The 23261-nt window shown below is 40.8% G+C and overlaps 1 protein-coding gene across 2 annotated transcripts in view; it reads left to right on the top strand.

Moving 5' to 3' along the window:
• Positions 1–3583: 3583 nt before the first annotated feature.
• adcy9 (adenylate cyclase 9) overlaps positions 3584–23261 on the top strand; it is a 41710-nt gene continuing 22032 nt past the window's right edge. The window contains exons 1-2 of one of the 2 annotated variants that reach the window (XM_061769452.1): positions 3584–4722; positions 4812–7265. In XM_061769452.1, the coding sequence (XP_061625436.1) occupies positions 5369–7265 (1897 nt within the window). In that variant the 5' untranslated portion in view covers positions 3584–4722; positions 4812–5368. The remainder of the gene's footprint in view (positions 4723–4811; positions 7266–23261) is intronic. The other variant, XM_061769453.1, reaches the window with a different exon arrangement.

Genomic DNA, 23261 nt, shown 5'->3' with positions numbered 1-23261 from the left:
TATAGCTTGAACATGATTTGCAAATCATTGTATTCTGTTTTTATTTATGTTGAACATGATTTGCAAATCATTGTATTCTGTTTTTATTTATGTTTAACACAACGTCCCAACTTCATTGGAATTGAGTTTGTAGATACAAGTGGGTGAATATTAGAACACAGAACACATTATGCTGATTAAAAAATATATAAATCAAACTTTAGTTTTCTCCATGGTTTATAATCCCGCAGAAAGAAAACTAAAATGTCCACTAGAAGATGCCTTCAATCGATTTGTTAAACTTTAATCTGAAAGTCATACAGAGTGTAAAGTTCACTTAAGACACATGAGGAAAAATTCAATGATTGCCAGTGGACAGTTTATAGTCATAGTCAATGTAAAAATCCATCCATGCATTCTCAACACTGTTTATCCTGTTCAGGGTCGCAGGCTGCCTTTAGCCTAAACCAGCTGACTTTGGGCAAAAGGCAGACAACACCCAGTCAGTCACAGGCCACATATAGATACGAACAATCACTCGCATTCACATTGTCACTGAGTGGGAACTGAACCCACCCTGCCTGCACCAAAGTCACGTGAATGGACCACTACACCATCAGTGACTTATTTAATGTAAACCTTCAATAATTTTCAATCTTGCATTGAATTTTTCATCCACAGGTTCCAAATTTAGAACTTCTCTGTTCACCCATTGCTGTTATACAATAATTACATAAACCACGATGGAATAGTGGTTAGCATGTCTGCCTCGCAGTTATGAAGTGGGTCTGAATCTCAGCTTGGGCCTTTCTGTGAAAAGGCTGTACGTTTTCACCGTATTTACGTGGATTTTCTCCGGGTACTCTGGCTTTCTCCCACATTCCAAAAACAAGCATTTTGGGTTATTTGAAGACTCGAAATTGTTCATAGGTCTGAATGTGAGTGTAAATAGTTGTTTGTCTATGTGTGCTGGAATTGCCTGGCGACCAGTACAGTGTGTACACCACCTCTTGCTCAAAGTCATTTGGGATAGGCTTCAGCTCACCTGCGACCCTCGTGAGGGCAATATTTTTACCATTCGATATGTTTTTCTAACTTTATTCATGGATGGATGGATGAGTTTTACCATTCTTAACTGCCATACAAGTGTGAAAATAAGAGAAACGCTACTATTATAAACACTTAAAAACTATAAAACACCCTTTACAGGAAGAAGAAAAATTCTTTATTTGATCCACAAGGTGGTAATCCTTTTATATGCTTGATTTTCTTTGTAATAAATGCATTTATGTGGTGCTACAAGGTGAGGCTGAGAAGTCATCAAGCACCCCACAGAGGTCAATCTGAAAACGATGATCCGACACACACACAAGCACTTGTATGCTTGCAATAAAAGTATCATTTGTACATACTGTACGTGACCTTATGTCATGTGTGTGTGTGAACTATGTTTCCCAAGCCTTTTGGCCAAAGTGCTAACACAGACTTTATCAGATCAGTTTTATCAGCTCTATGAAAAGGCCACTCGTGGAAGCTCTCAAACAGAAGTACACGCATGCGAGCACACGCTGCCCACATGCCACTGCGACACACACATGAACAATGCACACAGGGGTTATGGTTTATTGGAATCATATTTCATTGTTATCGCCACTAAAGGCACACGCAAACACACCCACAGTGAATAAGTGAATTATCATGTTTATGGTCAAGCTGGAAGGCTGCAGATCACAATCTCATCACTTTATTGTTTCCCGTAAGTAAACACCTTGATTATGAATTAAATATGTCTTAGACTGAAATAACAATATGTTTCTGTTGATAATTGTAAGTGGGATACAACTCTAATGCTCTTTGAGAGATTTAATGATTCCAACCTGGAAAAGTCTCTATACGTCTTGTGTAAATTATGCAAGTCCATACAAACAATTGAGAGAAAATGAAAAATTATCTGGATTTAATAAAGTTTTAAATGTTCTGTTTCACAAATATGCATTAATGTTTAGAATTAATACACAGCATTACAAGTAGTATACAGTATGAGGCATAGTCATACACATATACAGTACATATATATACTGTATAGAAACTTGCTCTTTTACCTCCTCTGCTAAATGTGAAAAACAAAGTTGAAAAAGTTGAGTGGTGGTTGCTCCTCCTCTAAGCACGTTAAAGCAGTCAGTGACATGTGACCTGAACGGACACCCACTGTGAAAACCCACCCATCTCCAGCTGTGTCAAGACACATTTAGGCCAACAGGAACAAAACGGAAACTCAGAGCTTGATTTTCAAAATAGAAGTAATAGTTTGTATTGGAGTGAACATGTCATGCCATGAATGTCTTTACATAAAACTTCATTAATATTCTGTAACGCTTATCCTCACTAGGGTCACGGGCATGCTGGATCGTATCCCAGCTATCTTTGGGTGAGAGCCGGGGTACACCCTGAACTGGTCGCCAGCCAATCGCAGGGCACATATAAACAACGCAGGCACGGGAAGAACATGCAAACTCCACACAGGCGAGAGTGGATTTTAACCTGGATCCTCAGAACTGTGAGGCAGATGTGCTAACCAGTCGTCCACCGTGCCCCTATATAAAACTTATTTCTTTAAATATATATATTTTTTTCATCTGAAAGTATTGCAAATGTTATGTCAGAGCTACATTACTATAACAATTGTGAAATGCTTAAATGCTTAAGTGCTTAATTGTACAATTAAATGCTTAATTCTACAAGAATTAAGGATTTCAAGACTCTAATTCTACAGTATAGGTTTACTTCTGGAGAGACAAGTAGTTAAATGTCCTAAATAACCCATTCATCCATCCATTTTCTGTACCGCTTAGCCTCACTAGAGTCTCCGGTATTGCAGCTGACTTTGAGCAAGAGGCAGGGTACACTTTGAACTGGTTGCCAGCCAATCGCAGGGCACATATAAACCAATAACCATTCACACTCACATTCACACTTAGAGTTTAGAGTCTTCAATTAACCTAACATGCCTAATATCAACATTGTAAGTTATCGTTTGGTAAATTATTTAATGGTAAATTATTCACGATTCTTCTCCATAGGTATTTTTTTCTTTTTTTTCCTGCACTCTCAAGCATCTTCACGTAGAGGCGCTAAACCTTGGCCTGTTGCTTGAAAAAATGCTGACATAAAGGATTGTGGGGAACATTGTAAAGGTTGGTATGGTGTAGCCTATGCTAAAGGTCAGTTAAAGGTTGCATCGTGGCACCTTTCCTCAGACTTTTTAGATTTCGAACAACCTTCTTCTTGGGCATCTAACTTGGATACGAAAGAAAATAAATGGCTCCCGGGCCTTAAGTTTGACACCAGTGCTCTCAAAAGTTTTAGATTTGAGTGCAACTTAAGGCATGTTTAAGAAAGGTTTGTGTTTTTGAACAATGTTTGATTAAACTAAAACAGTTTTCACCCAGGCATTATCAAGAGGTAGGTAATGTGCGTCCCTACTTATTATACAAATATTCCACATCCTATGTAAGATTTTTGGCCGATTCGACGCATTCTTCGTGGTTATTTTTCCCGGAAGTGGTATTGTTGGGTAATGGCGTCGAGCTTGACAGTCTGGTCCCACCATCCCACACCGCCACAACAGCTGGGGGAGGATTTCCGAACCCGTCACAGCGAAGATGGTGGCAGCTCCAGGCGTGTGGATGATCCGTTCGCCCGGATAACACGGTAAAGCAGCCACGAGAGTGTATTGCCTGGAGTCAGCGAAAGCCGCGTTCGGAGCCCGCCGAGAGGGTTGTAAAAAAGGGAGGCTACAAGCGGCGGACTGAAGAGGACACACAAACTCTCACGCACACACACGTACACACTAGCCTGAGCGCGCAATCTAGTGTGTGTTGCTGTTGGACACTCTTACGAACTAGTGCCATCCAGACCGTGAGGAGTTGGTTCCGATAAGAAGTCTGCTCTCTGTTGTTGGCTGCGTTTGGATCATTTTTACAAGGATATAAGCGAGGGTTTCCTCTTGTTTGCTCTGGGGCTTCTTTCTTCACGTCTTCTTCGCCCAGGGGGGATGTGAAGGGAGGAAATCGAGCTCCAAATAACCACAGTCCTCACTGGGTCTCCTCTCTAAACGCAGGAAATACGGCCTGGGGAAAAACTTTTTTTTTTTTTTTTTTTAATTTTGAAGAAGCTCTCTGAGGCTGACGTTTTGCACCACTTGAATTTAAAGTAGTACATTTCTCACCCAACCACACCTCGCTGGAATCCAACGCCGCCGGATATACGGAGAAAAGTGTTCGAATGTGTTGTGTTGTTTCTATTGCGAAGAGCTTTGATCATCACTATTTTTAGAGCAGCCTCGACCCAGGCTGTTCCTCGTATCTCGTATGTTTTGCCAACTGCGCGCAACAAGTTGCAGTCACTCCGAGACGAGGTAAAGCGACGCTAATTTGGGCCAGTGGTTGGTATTTTCTGTGCTTCTCGCTCTTGGAATAGCACACACCCCTCCCCAACCCTCTTTGGAAGGTAGAAGGGGGATACACGGAGAAGATCCGGAGCGGGAGTTCAGGAAAGGACGGGGCTGGGTCTGTGGGATTAGGCCTGCCTGTCTGCCAGGCCGCCTCGTGTACGAACTGGTTTATGGTCATGGATTGGTCTCCGAAATCTCGCTGTCAGGAAGATTTATAAGACTACAGATGGAAGGAATGAATGCACGGAAATCCAATTGTTCAGCACACTGCTTGAGAAGGAATGCAGAAGGTAAAGTTGCCTGATTCAGAAACCATCCACAGTTTTGCCTATAAATATTTTGAAGGTTGGACTAACAATTCTGAAATATATTTTTGCAGCTCGTCACGTTGTTGCAAATTTGCATAAAGCTGCTACAACGGTGGAATTTTAAAGAGGCTACTGCACAGAGTGAAGATGCCAATTGTTGCAGAGCTACCAGCGACCATCACCAGGTGTTGACAACCCACATCTGGATGTGCTCACGCAATGCAACTGTGGATGGTCAATGATGGAGACGGACTGTTTAGTGACTGTTTTGCTGGGGAGAAACTCAGTCTGAAACCCAGATGCGCTTTGCGGAGTGATGCTTGTAATGCGAGTAGTGACGCAAATCCAGGGTCTCATCATGAGCAGCTCAATACGCTGGAAAGGTGTGTCTGGTGTGAGTGAGTGTTTCAGCTTCTCTGTGCATAGCAAAGACATCTGCACCTCGTGCACAGTACTATAAGCGTGATTATTCCAGCAAAAACACCTTTGTGGCCCCTCCCAATCCTTCCCTCCCCGCAGTGCCAAATGTGAATACGCAGCGCCCACTCAACACATCTAATTGCCCGAGCACCAACCAGCGCTATTAATATTTAACTCCATTCCCCCACTCCTCCTTTCCCACGTCAATATGGCGACGCTGCAACAACACCGGCAGCTTCTCATGCACGCCACAGAAGTGAGCTGTAATTCCAGCAGGGATGGTGCTGTGACCGTACGGATTATCCACAGTTCGCTGCCGCCGCATGTGCAGCCGCAGGAGCCGGTGAGGCCTGCCACCAGTGTCGGAGGAGGAGCCGTAGGCCGTGAGGATAGGAGTAGAATGAACCCTAACCTCCACAAATATAGTATTTCCTCCAGCTGCAGCTCCGCAGACTCCAGACTGGCTACAACCTCCACAACAAGGGTGCACAGGAAGGCACCACCACTATTTGAGCGATCTGCTGCCCAATGCTGGGACCCCAAATTTGACTCTCCCATCCTCGAGGAGGCTTGCCAAGAGAGGTGCTTTCCTCAGACTCAGCGGCGCTTTCGGTATGTCCTGTTCTACCTGGCTGTGTCAGCTGTGCTCTGGGCCATTTACTTTAGTGTCAATAGTGACCGTTGCCACCCCATGACCTTCCTGGCCCCCACGGCCTCCTTTTTGGCCCTCTTAGCACTCCTCTTCTTGTTCACCTTAACTCAGTACTACATACAACTGTACAACCAGACATCGTTGCTCCTGATAGCAGTCACCTTCGCCATCACCTTGGGTCCACAGATACAGACTGCAGGCTACACTGAGCTGGAGTGGGCTCACCATGCAAATGCTTCATACCATTTTCCAGACGCACACCAATCCCCTTGCATATCTCCAGTGGCTACCTTTTCTTTCTGTATAGAGGTCCTTTTATTGTTATATAGTGTTCTCCATGTGCGTCTGTATGCCTCAGTGATGCTGGGGTTCTTATACTCTATATTATTTGAGGCATTAGGGTGGCTACCGTTGCTTCACAGAAGCTATGATTCTACTGAATGGGGGACACATTTGGGGAGTTCCAGCTCCAATTGGGAAACGGACACGCTCCAATGGCTAGGTCCGGCCAAAGCGCTGCTTCACTTGTGTGTCCACGTCATCGGTATCCACTTGTTCATTATGTCAGAGGTGCGCTCTCGCAGCACCTTTCTCAAAGTGGGCCAGGCTATCATGCATGGCAAGGACCTAGGGGTGGAGAAGGCCTTGAAGGAGCGTATGATCCACTCGGTTATGCCTCGACGTGTCGCAGACGAGCTAATGAAGCAGGGTGACGATGAGGGCGGTGGGAGTGAGAATTGTAGTAAGCGTTATTCCTCTGGTGCCTGCTCTGCCTCAGTTGTCTCAGTGGGCACTGGAGGAGGTGTTGGTGGCGCTTCGCCATCGCAAAATGCCACAAACCCCAAGAACTACCCTCACAACAACCACAAACGCAAGAAAACCTCCATCCCACGTGGACAGATAATATTTCGACCTTTCAACATGAAACGTATGGAACCTGTTAGCATCCTTTTTGCAGATATTGTGGGCTTCACTAAAATGTCTGCCAATAAGTCTGCACCAGCCTTGGTCGGGCTTCTCAATGATCTCTTTGGACGCTTTGACCGTCTCTGTGAACTAACCTATTGTGAGAAGATCAGCACACTGGGTGATTGTTATTACTGTGTCGCAGGCTGCCCTGACCCTAGAGCTGACCATGCCTACTGCTGTGTAGAGATGGGTCTAGGTATGATCCAGGCCATCGAACAATTTTGCCAGGAGACATGTGAGACTGTCAGCATGCGTGTTGGTGTCCATACCGGCACTGTGTTGTGCGGGATTCTAGGAATGAAGCGCTTCAAGTTTGACGTATGGTCAAATGATGTCAATCTGGCCAACTTGATGGAGCAGCTTGGTGTGGCAGGCAAGGTTCATCTGTCTGAAGCCACCGCTCGATTTCTGGATGACCGTTACCAGCGGGAGGATGGTCGAGTGGTGGAGAGAGCCGGAGAGAGTGTGGTGGAGAAGCTCAAGGGTGAGTAAATGTTTACCTCTTATTTACTTAGGATGCACTTTCAAAGGATGAGTGTTTAAAAAGTCTAATTGTCTGACTATGTGAACCTTAGCCCTTGGTCACCAAGGGTTGAATCGGGTCACTGCAGGCCTTTACAGCACTAAAGTATGTTATCTGACTAGTTTGTCTTGTTGAAATAGTCCACCAGATCAGTAAGAGATCATGTTGATGAGATCAAGAGATTAGAGCACCCGAAACAGGCGCATTTTGCATTACGTGGTGGACTGTGTTTAGTGGCTAAAAGAGTGGGGAAAAAAACTTTTTTGTATCGATAGGACAAGACCATATTTGAATACCGAATGCATTTCCATTGAGAATAATATCAGGCTCCCAATAAACAACATTGATTTGTAAATACGTGTATTTTAGTTACAGTACAGTGTATTTTAGTTACAGTACAGTTACTATATAATGTTAATATTTGGCAAATACAGATGAGCTGGATAAATTGTGTAATTCTTTTTTTGTATTGTTTCAAAAGTAACATTTGAACTGTAAAAACTTCACCATTGTCTTTTTGATTGCTGTAACTAAATCAAGGGTTTAGGGCTGTCATTATTGAATATTTTTAGAATAATCTTGATTATTGCAACCATTAATTTATTTTATATATATATATATATATATATATATATATATATATATATATATAAATATATATATATATATATATATATATATATATATATATATATATAAATACACACACTATCTAGGCATTTCAATTGCACAAATTAATATTCAAAGAATAAATCAATTATAGAATTATTATTCCACTTACATTGCAACAATGCACAATACAAAATAAAAGCGGCCCCCTTTTTAGCGTCACTAATCGTTTTTACATGAAGACATAGGCACGGCATGGAAACCAAAAATTAATGATTAAAAATATCGCTCAGAATTACGGTTCGAGTCAGTCTTAATATACAGGGCGGGGCAGAAAGGACAGATGTTTTTGAAAAACTCACAAAATAATAAATGGTCGCTGCAAACAAATTTTATTGACATCAATGTGTTTGTATTGAAATAACATTTGCAATGAGCAAAGAGTAATGTTTGAGAGAGTGGAAGCCAACTTCTATCAATGCCTTCAGAAATGCATTGCTGAAAACGGACACCATATGACGGATGTTGTTTTCCACACTGGATTATTTCAAATGCTATTTCAATACGAACACATTGATGTCAATAAAATTTGTTGGCAGCTACAATTTATTATTTTGTAAGTTTTAAAAAAATGTTTGTCCTTTCTGCCCCACCCTGTATCTCCACAGCACAGTGTGTTGTGAGACATTTCTGAGGCTGTGCGAAACACAGTCTCGTTTAAGGCCTTTTCACACCGTACTGGCTCAATGTGAAAGGACCATGCGGCACAGCAGCAGTGACCACGGTGCCCCAGTCCAGTGTGCCCAAATTTGGAAGTGCTGACGTATCAGCCTACCATGAAGTAAACAGGAACGTTTTCCTGCTGGAGAAGTAGACCGCACCTCGGCAATTTAGGCAAGATATATATATATATATATATATATATTTATTTATTTTTTGCAAAAGAAAGCTCCATCCATCACAGTTCTTTTTATATATATCACGGTATGTATTTTCTCTTTTATCCCAAAGTTCGGGACGCAAAGACCTGCTCCATTTTCCTCAGTACAAGTCCACCAAAAAAGAAAAAGCACACAGAAATCACTCCGCCAGCCCCTCTCTCATTGGAGGACTACAAGTTTCAATTCCTTGCTAAACTTCTTAAATTTGTTGGATTATTGGCCAATGCAAGACCCTAGTTAATTTTGATGGAAGTATGTTCTAAGAAGCTTGCTGTAGCTTGGGACATACTGTACGTCTTATTTGTCAACACTCTACTGGTAGTAGTATTAAATAGATTTTCCTTGTTGTTGACTATAATGACACTGTTGTTCGTGACTATTTTGTAACTTTGAGTTTTATATATCTTAAATTATATCGACAGAGCTCCATAATCCATGAGAGAAGCATAACGGCAGCATAACAGAGAAGTCCAGAGCTGTGAGCTCTCTGATCTTGGGTCTCTAGTGAACAAAGACCTTGTGTTAGACAGTATTCACACTTGACTCTAAACTGTGTGATCACTCTCTATTTCCAGACTGGCTAACCACAACAGACTGATACTGACATGCAACTTTTGATGCGAGAGAAGTCGTAAACGCTGTCTGATTTCCTGTAGAGACAGAGGGAGACTGTTTGCATAGGGAAAGTGTCAGACCTATTTCCATTTGTGAGAGGTCAAACTATCTCATGATATCTTATGGTATCGTAATGTATAGGTAATGAGTGTTAAGAAATCAAAATACAATAACAAATTAGCATCATTAGAAAATCAAATAAGAAGGTGTAATTTTTGGCCCATGTATAGAGCTCAAGTACAGTACTCTCACACACTTTAAAATTGAGTCCAGAGTATCCAATATGTTCCCCTGTTGGGATACAATAACTACCGGTAACAATGTACTGTGTAGATCTAATTACTGTTTCTCTCTTATCTGACTCCTTGGGGATCTTCTTTAGTGTCGCCTCCATATGAATCCTTCCTTTTTTACATCGCACATCTTTAACTGCTCACACACAGAGCACACACACAATTGCACCAACGGTGAAAATCCAGCACATATTGATATTATTATTGCAATATTGCTGATAGAAAGGCAGCACAGTGCAATGGTGGTTAGGATATTTGTCTCACAGTTCTAAGGTTCAGTGTATGAAATTCGGCTCAGGCCTTTCTGTTTGGAATTACAAGTTCTCCCCATAGTTGCATGGCTTTTCCCCGGGTACTCGGACTTCCTCCCACTTCTCCAAAACATGCTTCTTGGGGCAATTGAAAATTCTGAATTGCCCATAGTGTGTGAATGGTTGATTGTCAAAATGTGCCCAGCGATTGGCTGGTGACCAGTCCAGGGTGTACCCCAGCTCTTGCTCATAGTCATCTTGGATAGGCTCCAGCTCACCCGTGACCCTATTGAGGACAAGCGCAATAGAAAAATAGATTAATTGATATTGCTGATATATATTGCTGTAACTGTGTGCGCTTTTCACAGTGATACGGCATCCAGTAATCAGATAATTCCATGCGTGATGACGTCACTGCCAGAGTCTGATGTGATGTTTACGTACTTGTTGGACAGCAACACAACACAACAGGGTGAAGAAGTGAGTGTAAATGTCTTTACACCTCTGTCCTGGCATCGTTATACACAGGCAGCAGGCCTGTAGCCCAATTCTGATATTTTCTCCAGTCGAAAATTGGTGGCTGTCTTTTACAGTGCACAAGAGACTTCTGTTTGCCCTCAAACTATTGGTCTTTTTACTTCACCTGCCTCATTCCATCACCCGACTCTCAACTGTGTCATTGCTCCCATTGTGGCTTCGCTGACTTGCGTATCTCTTCTTCCTTCTCTTCTATATCAGCCTGTTAATTTCATTTATTGGTACGTTAGCAGCCTTAAAGGAAGTATGCTTATGCTAACAAATTACACTGGGAGTACCCAGAAAGATCCCATGCGAAAAGTGGAAAATAAATAAATAAATAAAAATAAAACCTCTTTATGGAGGTGCACTAAAATTAATTGACCAATTAATTAATTAATTGACCAACCAACAAACAACGGGGATCAAATCACAACATCCATCCATTCTCAATACCGCTTAATCCCGTTCAGGGTCGCGGGGTGCTGGAGCCTATCCCAGCTGCCTTCGGGTGAAAGGCGGACCACACCCTGAACTGGTTGCCAGTCAGTTGCAGGGCACATGTAGACACGGAAAACCACTTGTACTCACATTCACACTGTTACTGAGTGGGAAGTGAACCCACACTGCCTGGACCGAAGTCAGGCGAATGCACCACTACACCATCAGTGCAAATGACAACATGTTATCTTCAATTTTTTTCAATGAAGAGAACGAGACAGCCATCTAGCTTTTCCCAATACTTTTTAGGCTTATTTGGTTGGATGCTGTAATCTCAGTAACATTTGTGTGTGCACAATGTTAGATTTTTGACAGATGCACTACGTTGTAGTTTTTCAACATTTAAGGCCTGAATGTTGTTAAACTATCAATGTACACACTGAATGCATTTTGCATTTTATTCGCGTGTGTAAACAGGTGCATACCCACGTGCTTTTGTGTCTCTTCGCCTACACAGGCCCATTCATCTGTACAGTGTGTTGCAGTTGGAAGTCCATGCCCTCCAGCTGGTTAGTCTGTGCTAAATCAAACGTGTCACCTACTGTAAATATCCAACAGCAAGTGATAAAATGGATGGATGGATGGATAGAGCTTTAACTAGAACCAGGCAGTCACCAAGGGCTTTGATTTTGCCTCCCGTTATCTTTGATATTTTCAGTCCCAAAATATTACCTTCCAAATAATTTCCCAACTCAACTTCATTTATATAGCACTTTCACAAAAGCCGCAGCTGTACCAAAGTGCGGTACATAAAACATAACATTAGAAAAGTAATTGAATACACAATAAATAACCAAACAAAATCATCTGCTTTCAAAATATACCATGGCTCCCTTCAAAAAGGCACTTTGCATACAGGAGGTGCAGCGCTTTGTTCCCTGTACTTGCACGTTGTTAGAAGCATTGCTGTTATTGATGAGCGAGGGAAGCAAGGCGGAAGTCTTCATTGACCAATAACAGGGTTTCGAGATTGCAACAACATAGATGTTGCAATTAGTGCTGGGGGATATATCGAGACGCTCGTCTCGATCAATATTTTATTAATGCTTAATATGGAAAAAGAGGATCAGCGATTTTATTTTCTATACTTATTGCTGCTCCGCAAGACTTCTGCCAACATGGAGGAGAAGATGCTAGCGAGTAGCGAGCCATAAGTATTCCCAAATAAAGGGCATCTCTATCATTTGGAAACAACCGTAGTCTGAAAAACGTGTATAAAAGATGTTACGACGAAGATGGGCATATCCGTGTAAAATCATCTGCTGATATAGCATGTTATTGAGTGTGATGCATGTAAAGTATCACATTAAAGAGATCTGCATCTCCGTGCCGCTCCTGTAATGTAAACAAAACAACATCGTGGAGAGATCGTGGTGGCAGTTGGAGCACTTGTATTTTTGTGTTCGCGCCGTGAACGGGCCTGGAAGATAACAAGAGAGTAGTTTGCCTTTCACGGATAAGATGGAAAGGGTTTTGTTTACATTAGCATTGGCAGCTACTAGCTAGCTCCGTTCCGTGAGCAATTGCCGATCACGCAAATAGAGTGCTGTGAAAAAGTATTGGCCCCCTTCTCAAATTATTTTATCTTTGCATACTATAATGTTTAAGCTCATCAAACAAATTTAAATATCAGACAAATCCAACCCAAGTTAACTTAAAATGTTGTTTTCAATGATTTCATTTACTAAGGAAAAAGAACTATTCAAAGTTACCTGGTCCTGTCTGAAAACGTAATTACCCCCTTTGTAAAATCATGAATTAATGGTGGCTAATCACAACGTTTGGTTAATTTTTGCTGGTCACTCCCAAGCCTGATTACCTCCAGAGCTGTTCGTTCAAAAAATAAATAGAATCTGCCCTGACAAAATCAAGTTGGACAAATGATCTAAAAAAGCTGCAACAAAATGACACGATCCAAAGAAATTCCAGAACAGTCAAGAAATAACGTAATTGACATCTGTCAGTCTGGAAAGGGTTACATAAGCCATTTCTAAAGCTTTAGGATCCAGCGAATCATAGGGCTAGCCATTATCCTCAGATGGAGAAAACATGGAACAGTTGTGAACCTTCCCAGGAGTGGCTGGCCGACAAAGATTACCCCAAGAGAACAGCCATGACTCATCCAGGAGGCTACAAAGGAACTCAGGACAACTTCTAAAGAAATGTAGGGCTCTCTTGCATCAGTTAAGGTCAGTGTTCATGACACAACAATAAGGAAGAGACTGGGCAAAAATGGCGCCCATGGCTAAAACCGCTGCTGACCAAAAAGAACAAAAAGGTTCGTCTTCGTTTTGCAAAAAAACAAAAAAAACATCTGAATGATTACCAAGACTTTTGGGAGAATATTATATGAACTGACGAAATGAAAGTTGAGCTTTTTGGAAGGTGTGTGTCTCATTACATCTGGTGTTAATGTAGCACAGCATTTCAGAAAAAGAACATCATACTAACAGTGTTCTTGGACTGCTTCGCTCCTTTCGGACCTGGACAACTTGCTGTGATTGATAAAACCATGAATTCTGTTCTTTAACACAAAATCTTGAAAGAGAATGTTCAGCCATCAGTTTGAGACCTCAAACTGAAGCGCACTTGGGTTCTGCAGCAGGATAACGACCCCAAACACACCAGCAAGTCAACTTCTGAATGGCTTAAAAAAAGACAAAAGTTAGTTGTTGCTGCTGAGCATTGCCCAAACAGTTACTATTAGTACACAGGGCCAGGTTACTTTGAATAGTTTTTTTCCCCCTAAATAAATGAAATCACCGTTTAAAAACTCCTGTATTTGCGCAAAATACTGTCTTTACGTATCTGCTCTACACATTTAACTTCATTCCTCCTACTCAGGAATGCATTGTCAATTGTGTGTGTGTGTGTGTGTGTATCTGTGTGTGTGCGTGTGTGTGTGTGTGTGTGTGTGTTGAGTGCTGATAAGAATGCCCAACCCTGTTCCAGCCTGATTACTTACTGGTTATGTCATGCGCACACGTTGACAGAGTATACTCTCTGATGTTTTGATCGCTAAATTTGCTTTTAATCAGGCCAAATTTATTATTGACAGTTCAATCGTGGGCCAAAATTACATTTTCATCAGGCAAACCTTGCTTTTCCTACTAAAACCCTTTTTTCCCTCATTCATACTATTATATCGTCTACAAAATGTAATTTAATGAACTTAATAATTTAAAACAAATGAATTTGCTACAGCCTGTTATTACTGTGTTACTGCTGCAGCTCCTCTTCCGGTGTCGCGAAACACATAGTTAACAGAGTGGTTCTAAAATTGTTTTCATGTCAGGGATTAGGTGTGTTTGTTTTATATTCTGCCAAGATTGGAAAATACACCATCAGTGACCTAAAAATACGGAACTGTATTTGGTTGATATTAGGGATACATGATAACTATCGAGACTGATATAGGGGGAAAAATTATGTCAGACTGATCGGTCCGATATTGAAAAAACTCAACCTACAACAAGAGCCGTCTCATTCAGTGGCGGGCTGGTCGCCAGCAGCTGGTCTTGCATTGGCTTGTGACAGTCATGGATATTTTGATCAAAATTATTTCCCTATGACACCAAAAAATAGTCAATATCCAAAATATATTAGCATATGATCGCCAGCACTTTCTGAAATTCCCATTATCCAGTGACCTTGACTTCGTAAGCAGCGGACTTGTGGAGCAGCGTAAGCCAACAGAGGAGCAAGTAGAGGCGGTTAAATCGGACGTGGAATTCAGAAGAATATTGGACTAAAAGCTGTGCTAGTAAAGTGCTGTTTCTGTCGAAAGACTGAGTCATTAGAAAGAATATGAGGGAGGAAGAAGGGAGAACAAGTCACATATTTTCCGGTCATGACCTTTTCCCACGGAGTTCCCACAGTCTATCTTAGGGTAGCTCGGGAGTCTTTTTTGTCGTTGTGTCTTTAGAAGGCGCTTTATGTCTCATTTGAGACAGTGCATTAAAAGTTCACAAAAAGTTAGTATAAATTCAGAGATTTCTCATCCATGTTTGCAGGATTACTAGACCTACGGTAAACTAACCTGCTAGGTGCAGAAGTACCTCAGAAGACATGGGTTCATTTACAGTAGAGCCAAGGTTAGTCATTTCTCGCTCAAGCGCTGCCCTTCTACCATAGAACATGATAGGCACTTGGTGTGAAGTGCATCACTAACGTGATGTAGATGGTGTGTGTCACCACATCTCTCAAGACAAAACACATCTGTTGCTATTCTTTGGACGCCTTCAGAATCAGTTTTATTGCCATCGTCAGTGAAATGTACTGTACAGTCATACTAGAAATTATACTTGGTCTGATGGAACAACATGAATTATAGATGGTAACAATAAAAATATAAATAGACTAAGAAGGGGGATGGGGGGACAGACTGTGCAAGAAGCATAAACAGTGTTCAATAAGCATCAGGTGAAGGTGTGCAGTTTTAATGGGTGATACCAGCTTATTTAGCGTTCATGAGTCCGTTGGCCGAAGGGAAAATGTTCATGATGTGGTGGGAGGTTTTGGTTCGAATGGACTGTAGCTTCCTGTCTGAGGGGCGAGGGTCGAATAGACTGTGTCCAGAGTATGTGTCTGTGTCTTGATGTTACAGATCGCTGAACGGCTGTGCACATAAATGTCAACAAGTGAGACTGTATATTAGATTGGAGCTCCAACTGAAGTCTGTTTTGAAGGCACTGTTTTTCAATATACATTCTGTCCAACTGAAGGTACCTTGACAAAGACCAGCATCAATCTTTGCGCTGGGGGACCAACTTTGTTTTTCAACAAATTAAGAAGGACATCACAAGAGACTAGGGAACATCTCAGACAGAACTTCTCTGTCTGACTTTACACTGCAGATCTAAGTACTCAATTCGGATTTGGTGCCTACATGCCTATTTTTCTATATATACGTTGCCTCATCGTTGGGTAAGGAAAGGAATCAATGTTTTATAGCATCCATAGCCATCCATTAAAAAATAAAAAGAATCACCGGTGTCGTGTGAAGTTTACGTTCCGGTGTGTACCCTTCAAAATAAAAGGCTACAAGCTTAAAACAGGAAGGGAAGTTGAAACTTGCACATATTAACCATTTGACGTGATAAAACAGTTCCAAATAACGATTTTAACAATGCTATATTTAACTTTCAGCTGAAACATAATTAATGAATATTAAGTCAATTGGGTTTGTTCCACACACATTGCCTTTTAGTTCATAGGTTTGATATTGATACTAGTTATAAAGAACCCCAAGTTAAATGTTCATTGTAGTCTATGCTGCGGGCTGCTAAGAAAATGGATGTTCATAATATATATATATATAAAAGGGTTTGTGTGTGCCTCATTAGAGGACGGTCCTGGTGTCCATGCTCCGCCGGCTGAGCGCAGAGCATGAACACGGACACCAGGACCAGCCTCGAATGAGGAAAACGCTTCAACGTCAATAAATTCCAAAATATTGGGCCGATTTTTGTGATATTTTCAGAGGTTGAAGTGGGCATTAGTAGAGGTGTCCACATAAATTATGGTGGTGATTGGTCTAAATTTTCGGACAGTAAGCGACGTCGAGCTTTTTCTATATATACGCATATTGGAAACGCTTTAAAGTCCACAAAATCCAAAATATTGGCACAATCTTTCTGATAGTTACAGAGGTTGACATGGCCACAAGTAGACATTTCCACAAAATCGAGCATTTTCGATTTCAAGGCGACTCCTTGGCAAACCAGAGAGTGTACGGGAGACTCGAGGAGACGTCACGGAGATGTCTCCGCAAATAGCTAAGACTCGAATCGCCATCAGGTAGCCAACTAGTCTGCAGGCCAGTCAGATAAGAGTCTTGTCATCCTCCATGAAGTTGGTAGTTTTCTACAAAGTATCCCCAAAAACATTTTGAGTGAAAAGAGCATCCACAAGAACGGCAGTAGTCTGTTAATCAACTTTTTAAGTCAAGAATCCCCATACACCACAGAGGCCATAAATGTGTAACCCATGAATGCATTTAAAATAATGGTCTGCCAGCTGATATATTTTTCTTTGCTCCCAACTGACGCTTTGTAAATTAGCACATTTATACACATGGTGACAGGGAGGTCCAAAAGAAAAGGAGATCTCATTGAACCCTCTGTACAAATATAAATTCAAAAAAGAGGAAAGGGAGGAGGAATGGGAGGGTATTTGAAGAAGTATCATGTGAGAGTCTCATCCCACGGTTCCATCGGCGTATCCAAATATGGATCTGAACAAGAGGCTGTTCTCAAGACCTGCCACCGACTGGGCAGAAAACTGGAGGGTAGGGAAGGGAGGAGAAAAAAAGAAAGACCTATGGGAGAATGGTTAAGTTAATGGAAGACATGAAAAATGAGAGTGTAGCTCAGGCACAGTGAGATTTAAAGATAGGCAGTTTGAGGTGGTGAGATATTTTGGCTTGGCAAGACAGATACATTTCTGGAGATGAAGTTTAGCGTGATATACAGTAGTTACTGTAAGTAAAGTCAGTCAGATGCAAGCCTGAGTCTTCGAAGAAAGAAAGCAAGTCCAAATCTATTTTTAGTCTTGGAGCTGTTTACTCTCGGTTCCAGGAACAGGATGAAAGTGAAGAATGACAAAAAAGTTTGGTGAAAATAGTAAGAGCATGTAGCCATAAATTGTGTGTTGTTTCAGGAGTTGCTTTTAAGTAGGCTGTGTTGCTGGAACCTTCTCAATAATCTTTTCAAATCAGGGGCTTAACATTTATTTTACTCAAGTATGAATGAACTTTATTCTTTTTTTTGTCCCAGATGAGAAAACTGATCCTTGGTCACTATGACAAATGTGCTTTTAAATTTGCAGTGTCTGTGATGGTTGTGTATAAGGCCAGCAATAAGTCTGGACCATTGTGTTCATGTGAATGGAATAGACAGAGATGTGTTTACATTATATTTGTATGTGGCTGGACAAAGAGATGTTTTAACTGTGTGTATGTAAATGGTCACACAGATGCTACGTGGGGCAAATGCGTGATGCAGTTGTCCCAGTTCACAGAATCAAAGTTACATTAGACTAATGATATGCCCACGACTTTTTATAGCTACTTTATACTTTTACACACGTGGCGACTCAAACAACGGCAAATAAGAAGAATGGTGCCCTAAAATGGTTAAAAAAAAAAAAAAAAAAAAAAGTGCCATTTTGACCTTGGACTTGTGGCGAGTCACTGACTACATATATATGCACAAATTAATCAGGTTACTGAAATAGTTCTCCACTTTTCTATACTTTGTGCAGTGTAATTCAAGCTTTGGGCAAGCTATGGCTGCCTCTGATACACAAGCAGTGATAGTCCTTTTAGCTTGTTGCTACTTACTAACTCTTACAAGTCTATTGGTAAAAGGTATAACTACATAGCTCTGTATACTTCGTACATGCGTGAAATTTTTAATTTTAGCACAAAGGACATCTGCCTTAACTTTTGTGGTTATGATGGCACACGAAGGCAGAGGGGGAAAAAAACCCAAATACTGCTGCGCTGTGTTAACCTTTGATCCTACCACGAAGGTCCTCTTAATTATTGGATGCTGGATATGACGTGTTACAAAATACATGCGATTACACGAAGGGTTTAAATTTGAATAGAAAAAAAAAATCTGTTTTGAATTGGTAAAATATGTCTGTTTGATAGATGGATACCCAGATTTGCTCAGTCATGTAACAGTTAAAAAAAACCCAAAAACATTTTAGTGTCTTTTTCTCTTTGATCTTTAAGATGATGTAGCATATTTTCCTTCTAGGTCCAACCCCCAGTATTTTTCTGTTGCGAAAGAAATTAGCGTGGACATTTTTCAGATTTCTTAAGTGACTGTAAATGTACTGACTGAGTTCCTAGTAATAAGAATGTTTCAACTGTCACATTTATATGGTCAGCAGAGTTAATCAGAACCTCAAGTGACAAACTTGAACTTAAAACCTCAGTGACAAAATCCATTTTAAACACAACCATCCCACCCAATTTCTTCAGCTGGGAACAAAAAACATGTTGGGACATTTCCCGTCAGCTTGCAAATATGGAACCCTTTGCCCAACAATGCAAACGTGAATGTACTACAGACTTTTGAAAAGTAGTACAAATCTTGAATCAAAACACAATGTTTTGATCTACTTGTGCTGTTACTAATGTTGCTATACTTTGCACTTTTTCTTAACCAACTGGAAACCTGATTGGAACTATATTGCCCTTTAAGGTATTAATGTGTGTAATCTGTTAATCTGTGCCAAATGTTTGTTTGTGCAAGTACAATTTTTGTGAACAGAGCCTGAGTATGTTTTATTGATATTTTTTTATCTAATATATTTTATCTTGTTCTACATTACAATGCCATTGTTCAATATATTCAAGTTAATTGTTCTTGAAAAGTATGTACTTGCATTATTATGCTCTAATATCACTATATCAGTGGCATAAAAAACATCAACATTACTACCATTTGTTATGTTAGTTTTTGGGAAACAATACCGTCCTTAAAAAAATTAAAATAAATGCATATTGAGAGCATTGGATAACAAAAATATTGGACAAACAGTATAAAAAAGAGAGTAAAAACTAATACAAATCTACAGTATAGCGCGACAGCGAGGCAAGAACTGTGATATAGTGTAGGATTACTGTATCTGTATTCCGTGATAATAAATTGCAGCGATTCATTGTTCTAGGGCTGCGACTCATTGTTTCCAGACAGGTGCATCCTGGGACTCACATAGCTACAAGTGTAAAACGATCTATGCGTAGAGAAATGAAGACATGATGGCTTGGTGTCCAACTTTGGCTGGTGATAACAGATGAGTGATGAGATTTGGCGTGTGTGCTGTTCAAATGTTATTCATTCCTACATACTGTACCTGAAAGTCTCAAAGGAGAAAACAAAACCATCCCTATTCACACCTCTGGACCTTTGTTAAAAACGTGCTTTGGCTACAGACGACGTGTGTGGAACCAGACAAGATACAATAATCTTTTGTACAATTATAAATATGAACTCTGTGAAAACATTTTATTATCTACAATTAGTTTTGGAGGGCACGGTGCACCAACTGGCTTGCACATCTGCCTCACAGTTCTGAGGACCCGGATTCAAATCCGGCCTTGCCTGTGTGGAGTATGCATTCTCCCCTTGCCTGCATGAGTTTTCCCCGAGTACACCACTTACCTCCCACATCCCAAAAACATGCACGTTAGATTAATTGAAGACTCTAAATTGTCCGTAGGTATGAATCTGAGTGCGAATGGTAGTTTGTTTATATGTGGCCTGCGATTGGCTGGCAACCAGTTCAGGGTGCACCCCGCCTCCTGTCCGCATTTAGCTGGGATAGGCTCCACCATACCTGCGACCCTAGTGAGGATGAGCGGTGTCGAAAATGGATGGATGGATGAATTAGTTTTGGAGCAAGTGCGATATGTGCATGCGTGGTTGTCAGAAGTTAGAGTGTGTGCGATAAAATAGTGTTTTTCTGAGGTGCATGTCCATGGTGTTTATGATCTTCTGGTGTGCATGTGGAATTTCACAGCACAGTTATGCTTCCTCTCCATTCATCCTTTTCTTCATTCATTCAGATGATCACATATTATGGATATGAATGTTACTGTATGTGTATGTGTGCGTATGACAGTTTTCTAATAAGATATGTGTAATGGTACGCCATTTGTGCTACTTTAAATGAGCCATAAAACAAAATTTCTGTGTGTGTGTGTGTCTCCGTGTGTGTGTGTGTTTGTGTGTTAACTTGGACATCCATCCATCCATTTTCTGTACCGCCTATCCTCACTTGGGTCACATGCCATTTATTAAGTTAGGAGACAACCAGACGATGCATATTTCTTGTAGATGGGTGCCTTTTCCCAAATGTCATGTCATCTTGGCGTGTGTGAGATGTCCCAGTTTGCATACCCAGTTTGCAAACAGTAAAGCAAATAAAAGTTAATGCTTTTTACAAATCCATACATTTTCTTCCGCTTCTCCGAGGTCGGGTCGTGGGAGCAGCAGCTTAAGCAGGGAAGCGCAGACTTCCCTCTCCCCAGCCGCTTTGTCCAGCTCTTTCGGGGGGGATCCTGAGGCGTTCCCAGTCCAGCCGGGAGACATAGTCGCCCTCCTTAAGCAGATTCATTATTCTGTTTAATTCTTATTCCACAAGCGTAACGTTAATCAGAGTGCCATGTTTTGACTTCGTTCTGGCATATACAAGCTTGCATTAATTTTGGGGGGGTTTAGTTTCCTTTTAAAAGTTTCTTGTTGGTCTGTTTGAATCATTCAAGAGTGTGGCTAATCTTTAATTGGGTTTAAGATTTAAGAGGGAACAAATGCGCTGTACATAATAAATCGTTGTTGTGCCACCTCTTTCTAGAGTGTAAATGTAACCAACTAAAGAAATTTAAAGCAACATGAATGAGCAATGGCTATTATAGTCTCCAAGTATTGTCCACCTGTGCCTGCCTGTCAAGTGTTGTGTGTCTTAGTCAAGAGTCATCCATACATCCTTTCATTGCCTATACCACTTGTACTCATGAGGTTAGTCCATATGCTAGAGCCTATCCCAACTGACTTTGAATGAGAGGTGGGGTACACCCTCAACTGGCCAACAGTCAATCGCAGGGAACATATAGATAAACAACCCTCAGCATTCACACCTATGAACAATTTAGTCTTCAATTAACCTAACGTGCATGTTTTTGGAATGTGGGAGGAAGTCTCAGTACCTGGAGAAAACACACTTAAGCACCGGGAGACGATTCATACTATGAACCTCAGAACTGTGACCACCAAGGTATCGTGCTGACAGTGGGAGACAGTGAGACTGATATGTCCACAGAGAGGCGATGATGAAAGACTTGATTAATGATCAAAAGCTGCTGACCATTCATACCATTATGCTTCTCTTGTTTTACAAAAGCCCCCTTTTAGTGAGTGCACCATTAATAACTGATAGCGATCACAATACTTTCATGAGTTTATGTGTCTGTCTTATAAATGGACACATTTCCATTGTGTGAAAAACGGTGAAGAAAATAAGGCCTCCTGCTGGCATGAAAGATGAGAATGTCTGCCAAGTCGACTACTTGCAGACTCACAAGATAAACTGATTTTAGTTACTCATTCATGACTAATTTTATTTATGAGGACAAGCATGCAGGGCCAAGAAGTGTGGTGAAAGTCAGTCATGGTCTTTGGTTCCATAGTTGACAGTTTGTTTTTGTGTGTGTTTTTGCAACATAACACCCATTCACACATCACGCACTGACTAACTGTTAGATTTCTGTGGTTGAACTGAGTACTCGAGTGTGTAAACTTGATTTGAAAATCAGCGAGACAAATGACTAATCATTTTCTAAATGGTAATGATATTATCTAGAAAATGTCATAGTGGCTAACAACGCGCAGACACACGTGCAAACACATTTTATTAAACTTTGTTTGTTTTAGTAAAAATGTAGCAAATATACGAGGACACAAACCATTTCCTGAGCTTACCCACTCAGCATGAGACTGACGCATGTGGATCCACAGAATGTTTGTCACATCTTTAAAACAGCCATACCCTTAATTAAATATTGTTCATTTGACTAAATTTATCCGAATAACAATGCGAACAAGTAAAAAATAATCAAGCAAGTGCGCTACAAATATATATATTTTTAAATGGCAGAACATTATTTTACAACAATTTTCTGAACACTGAACACGCACAAACAGACTGCAGACAGAAAGACAATTGAGCATGAGGCCCTAATAATGTTGAAAAGAATATCAGAATACAGCTGCATGGAGAAGATGTGCGATAGCGGTGGACTGCCAGCAACATATAGAGTACAGTACTGGGGTCATCTTGTTTGTCTTCAGAACACAAACTACACCGTGTGCACAATTATTAGGCAAGTTTCATTTTGGGGACTTTTTTTTTTAAATCACCAACCACAGTGCTTTAGGTTAATCCAACATATGAATCAACCTCAAACAAGAATGTTTAAGAAAGTAAAAGTGAGATTTAGGCTTTCTTCGTAGAATATCAATATGTGGACAATTATTAGGCAGATATTTGTGTGCAGAATTATTGTGCAACTAAATGAAAACAAATTTTCCCATCTCGGTTTTTTTATTTTCTTTAAGTGAGAATAATAGACTCAAAACTTTCCAATAGAAATTGATAGAAACTGATATGTAAAAAAGTGACCAATATGGCCACCCATCTTGTTAGTAACGGTGGGAA

Source organism: Phyllopteryx taeniolatus, chromosome 4 (assembly GCF_024500385.1).
Source record: "Phyllopteryx taeniolatus isolate TA_2022b chromosome 4, UOR_Ptae_1.2, whole genome shotgun sequence".
NCBI lineage: Eukaryota > Metazoa > Chordata > Actinopteri > Syngnathiformes > Syngnathidae > Phyllopteryx > Phyllopteryx taeniolatus.
The sequence above is the reverse complement of the archived record's forward strand: the minus strand, read 5'-3'. Positions and strand labels throughout refer to the sequence as shown.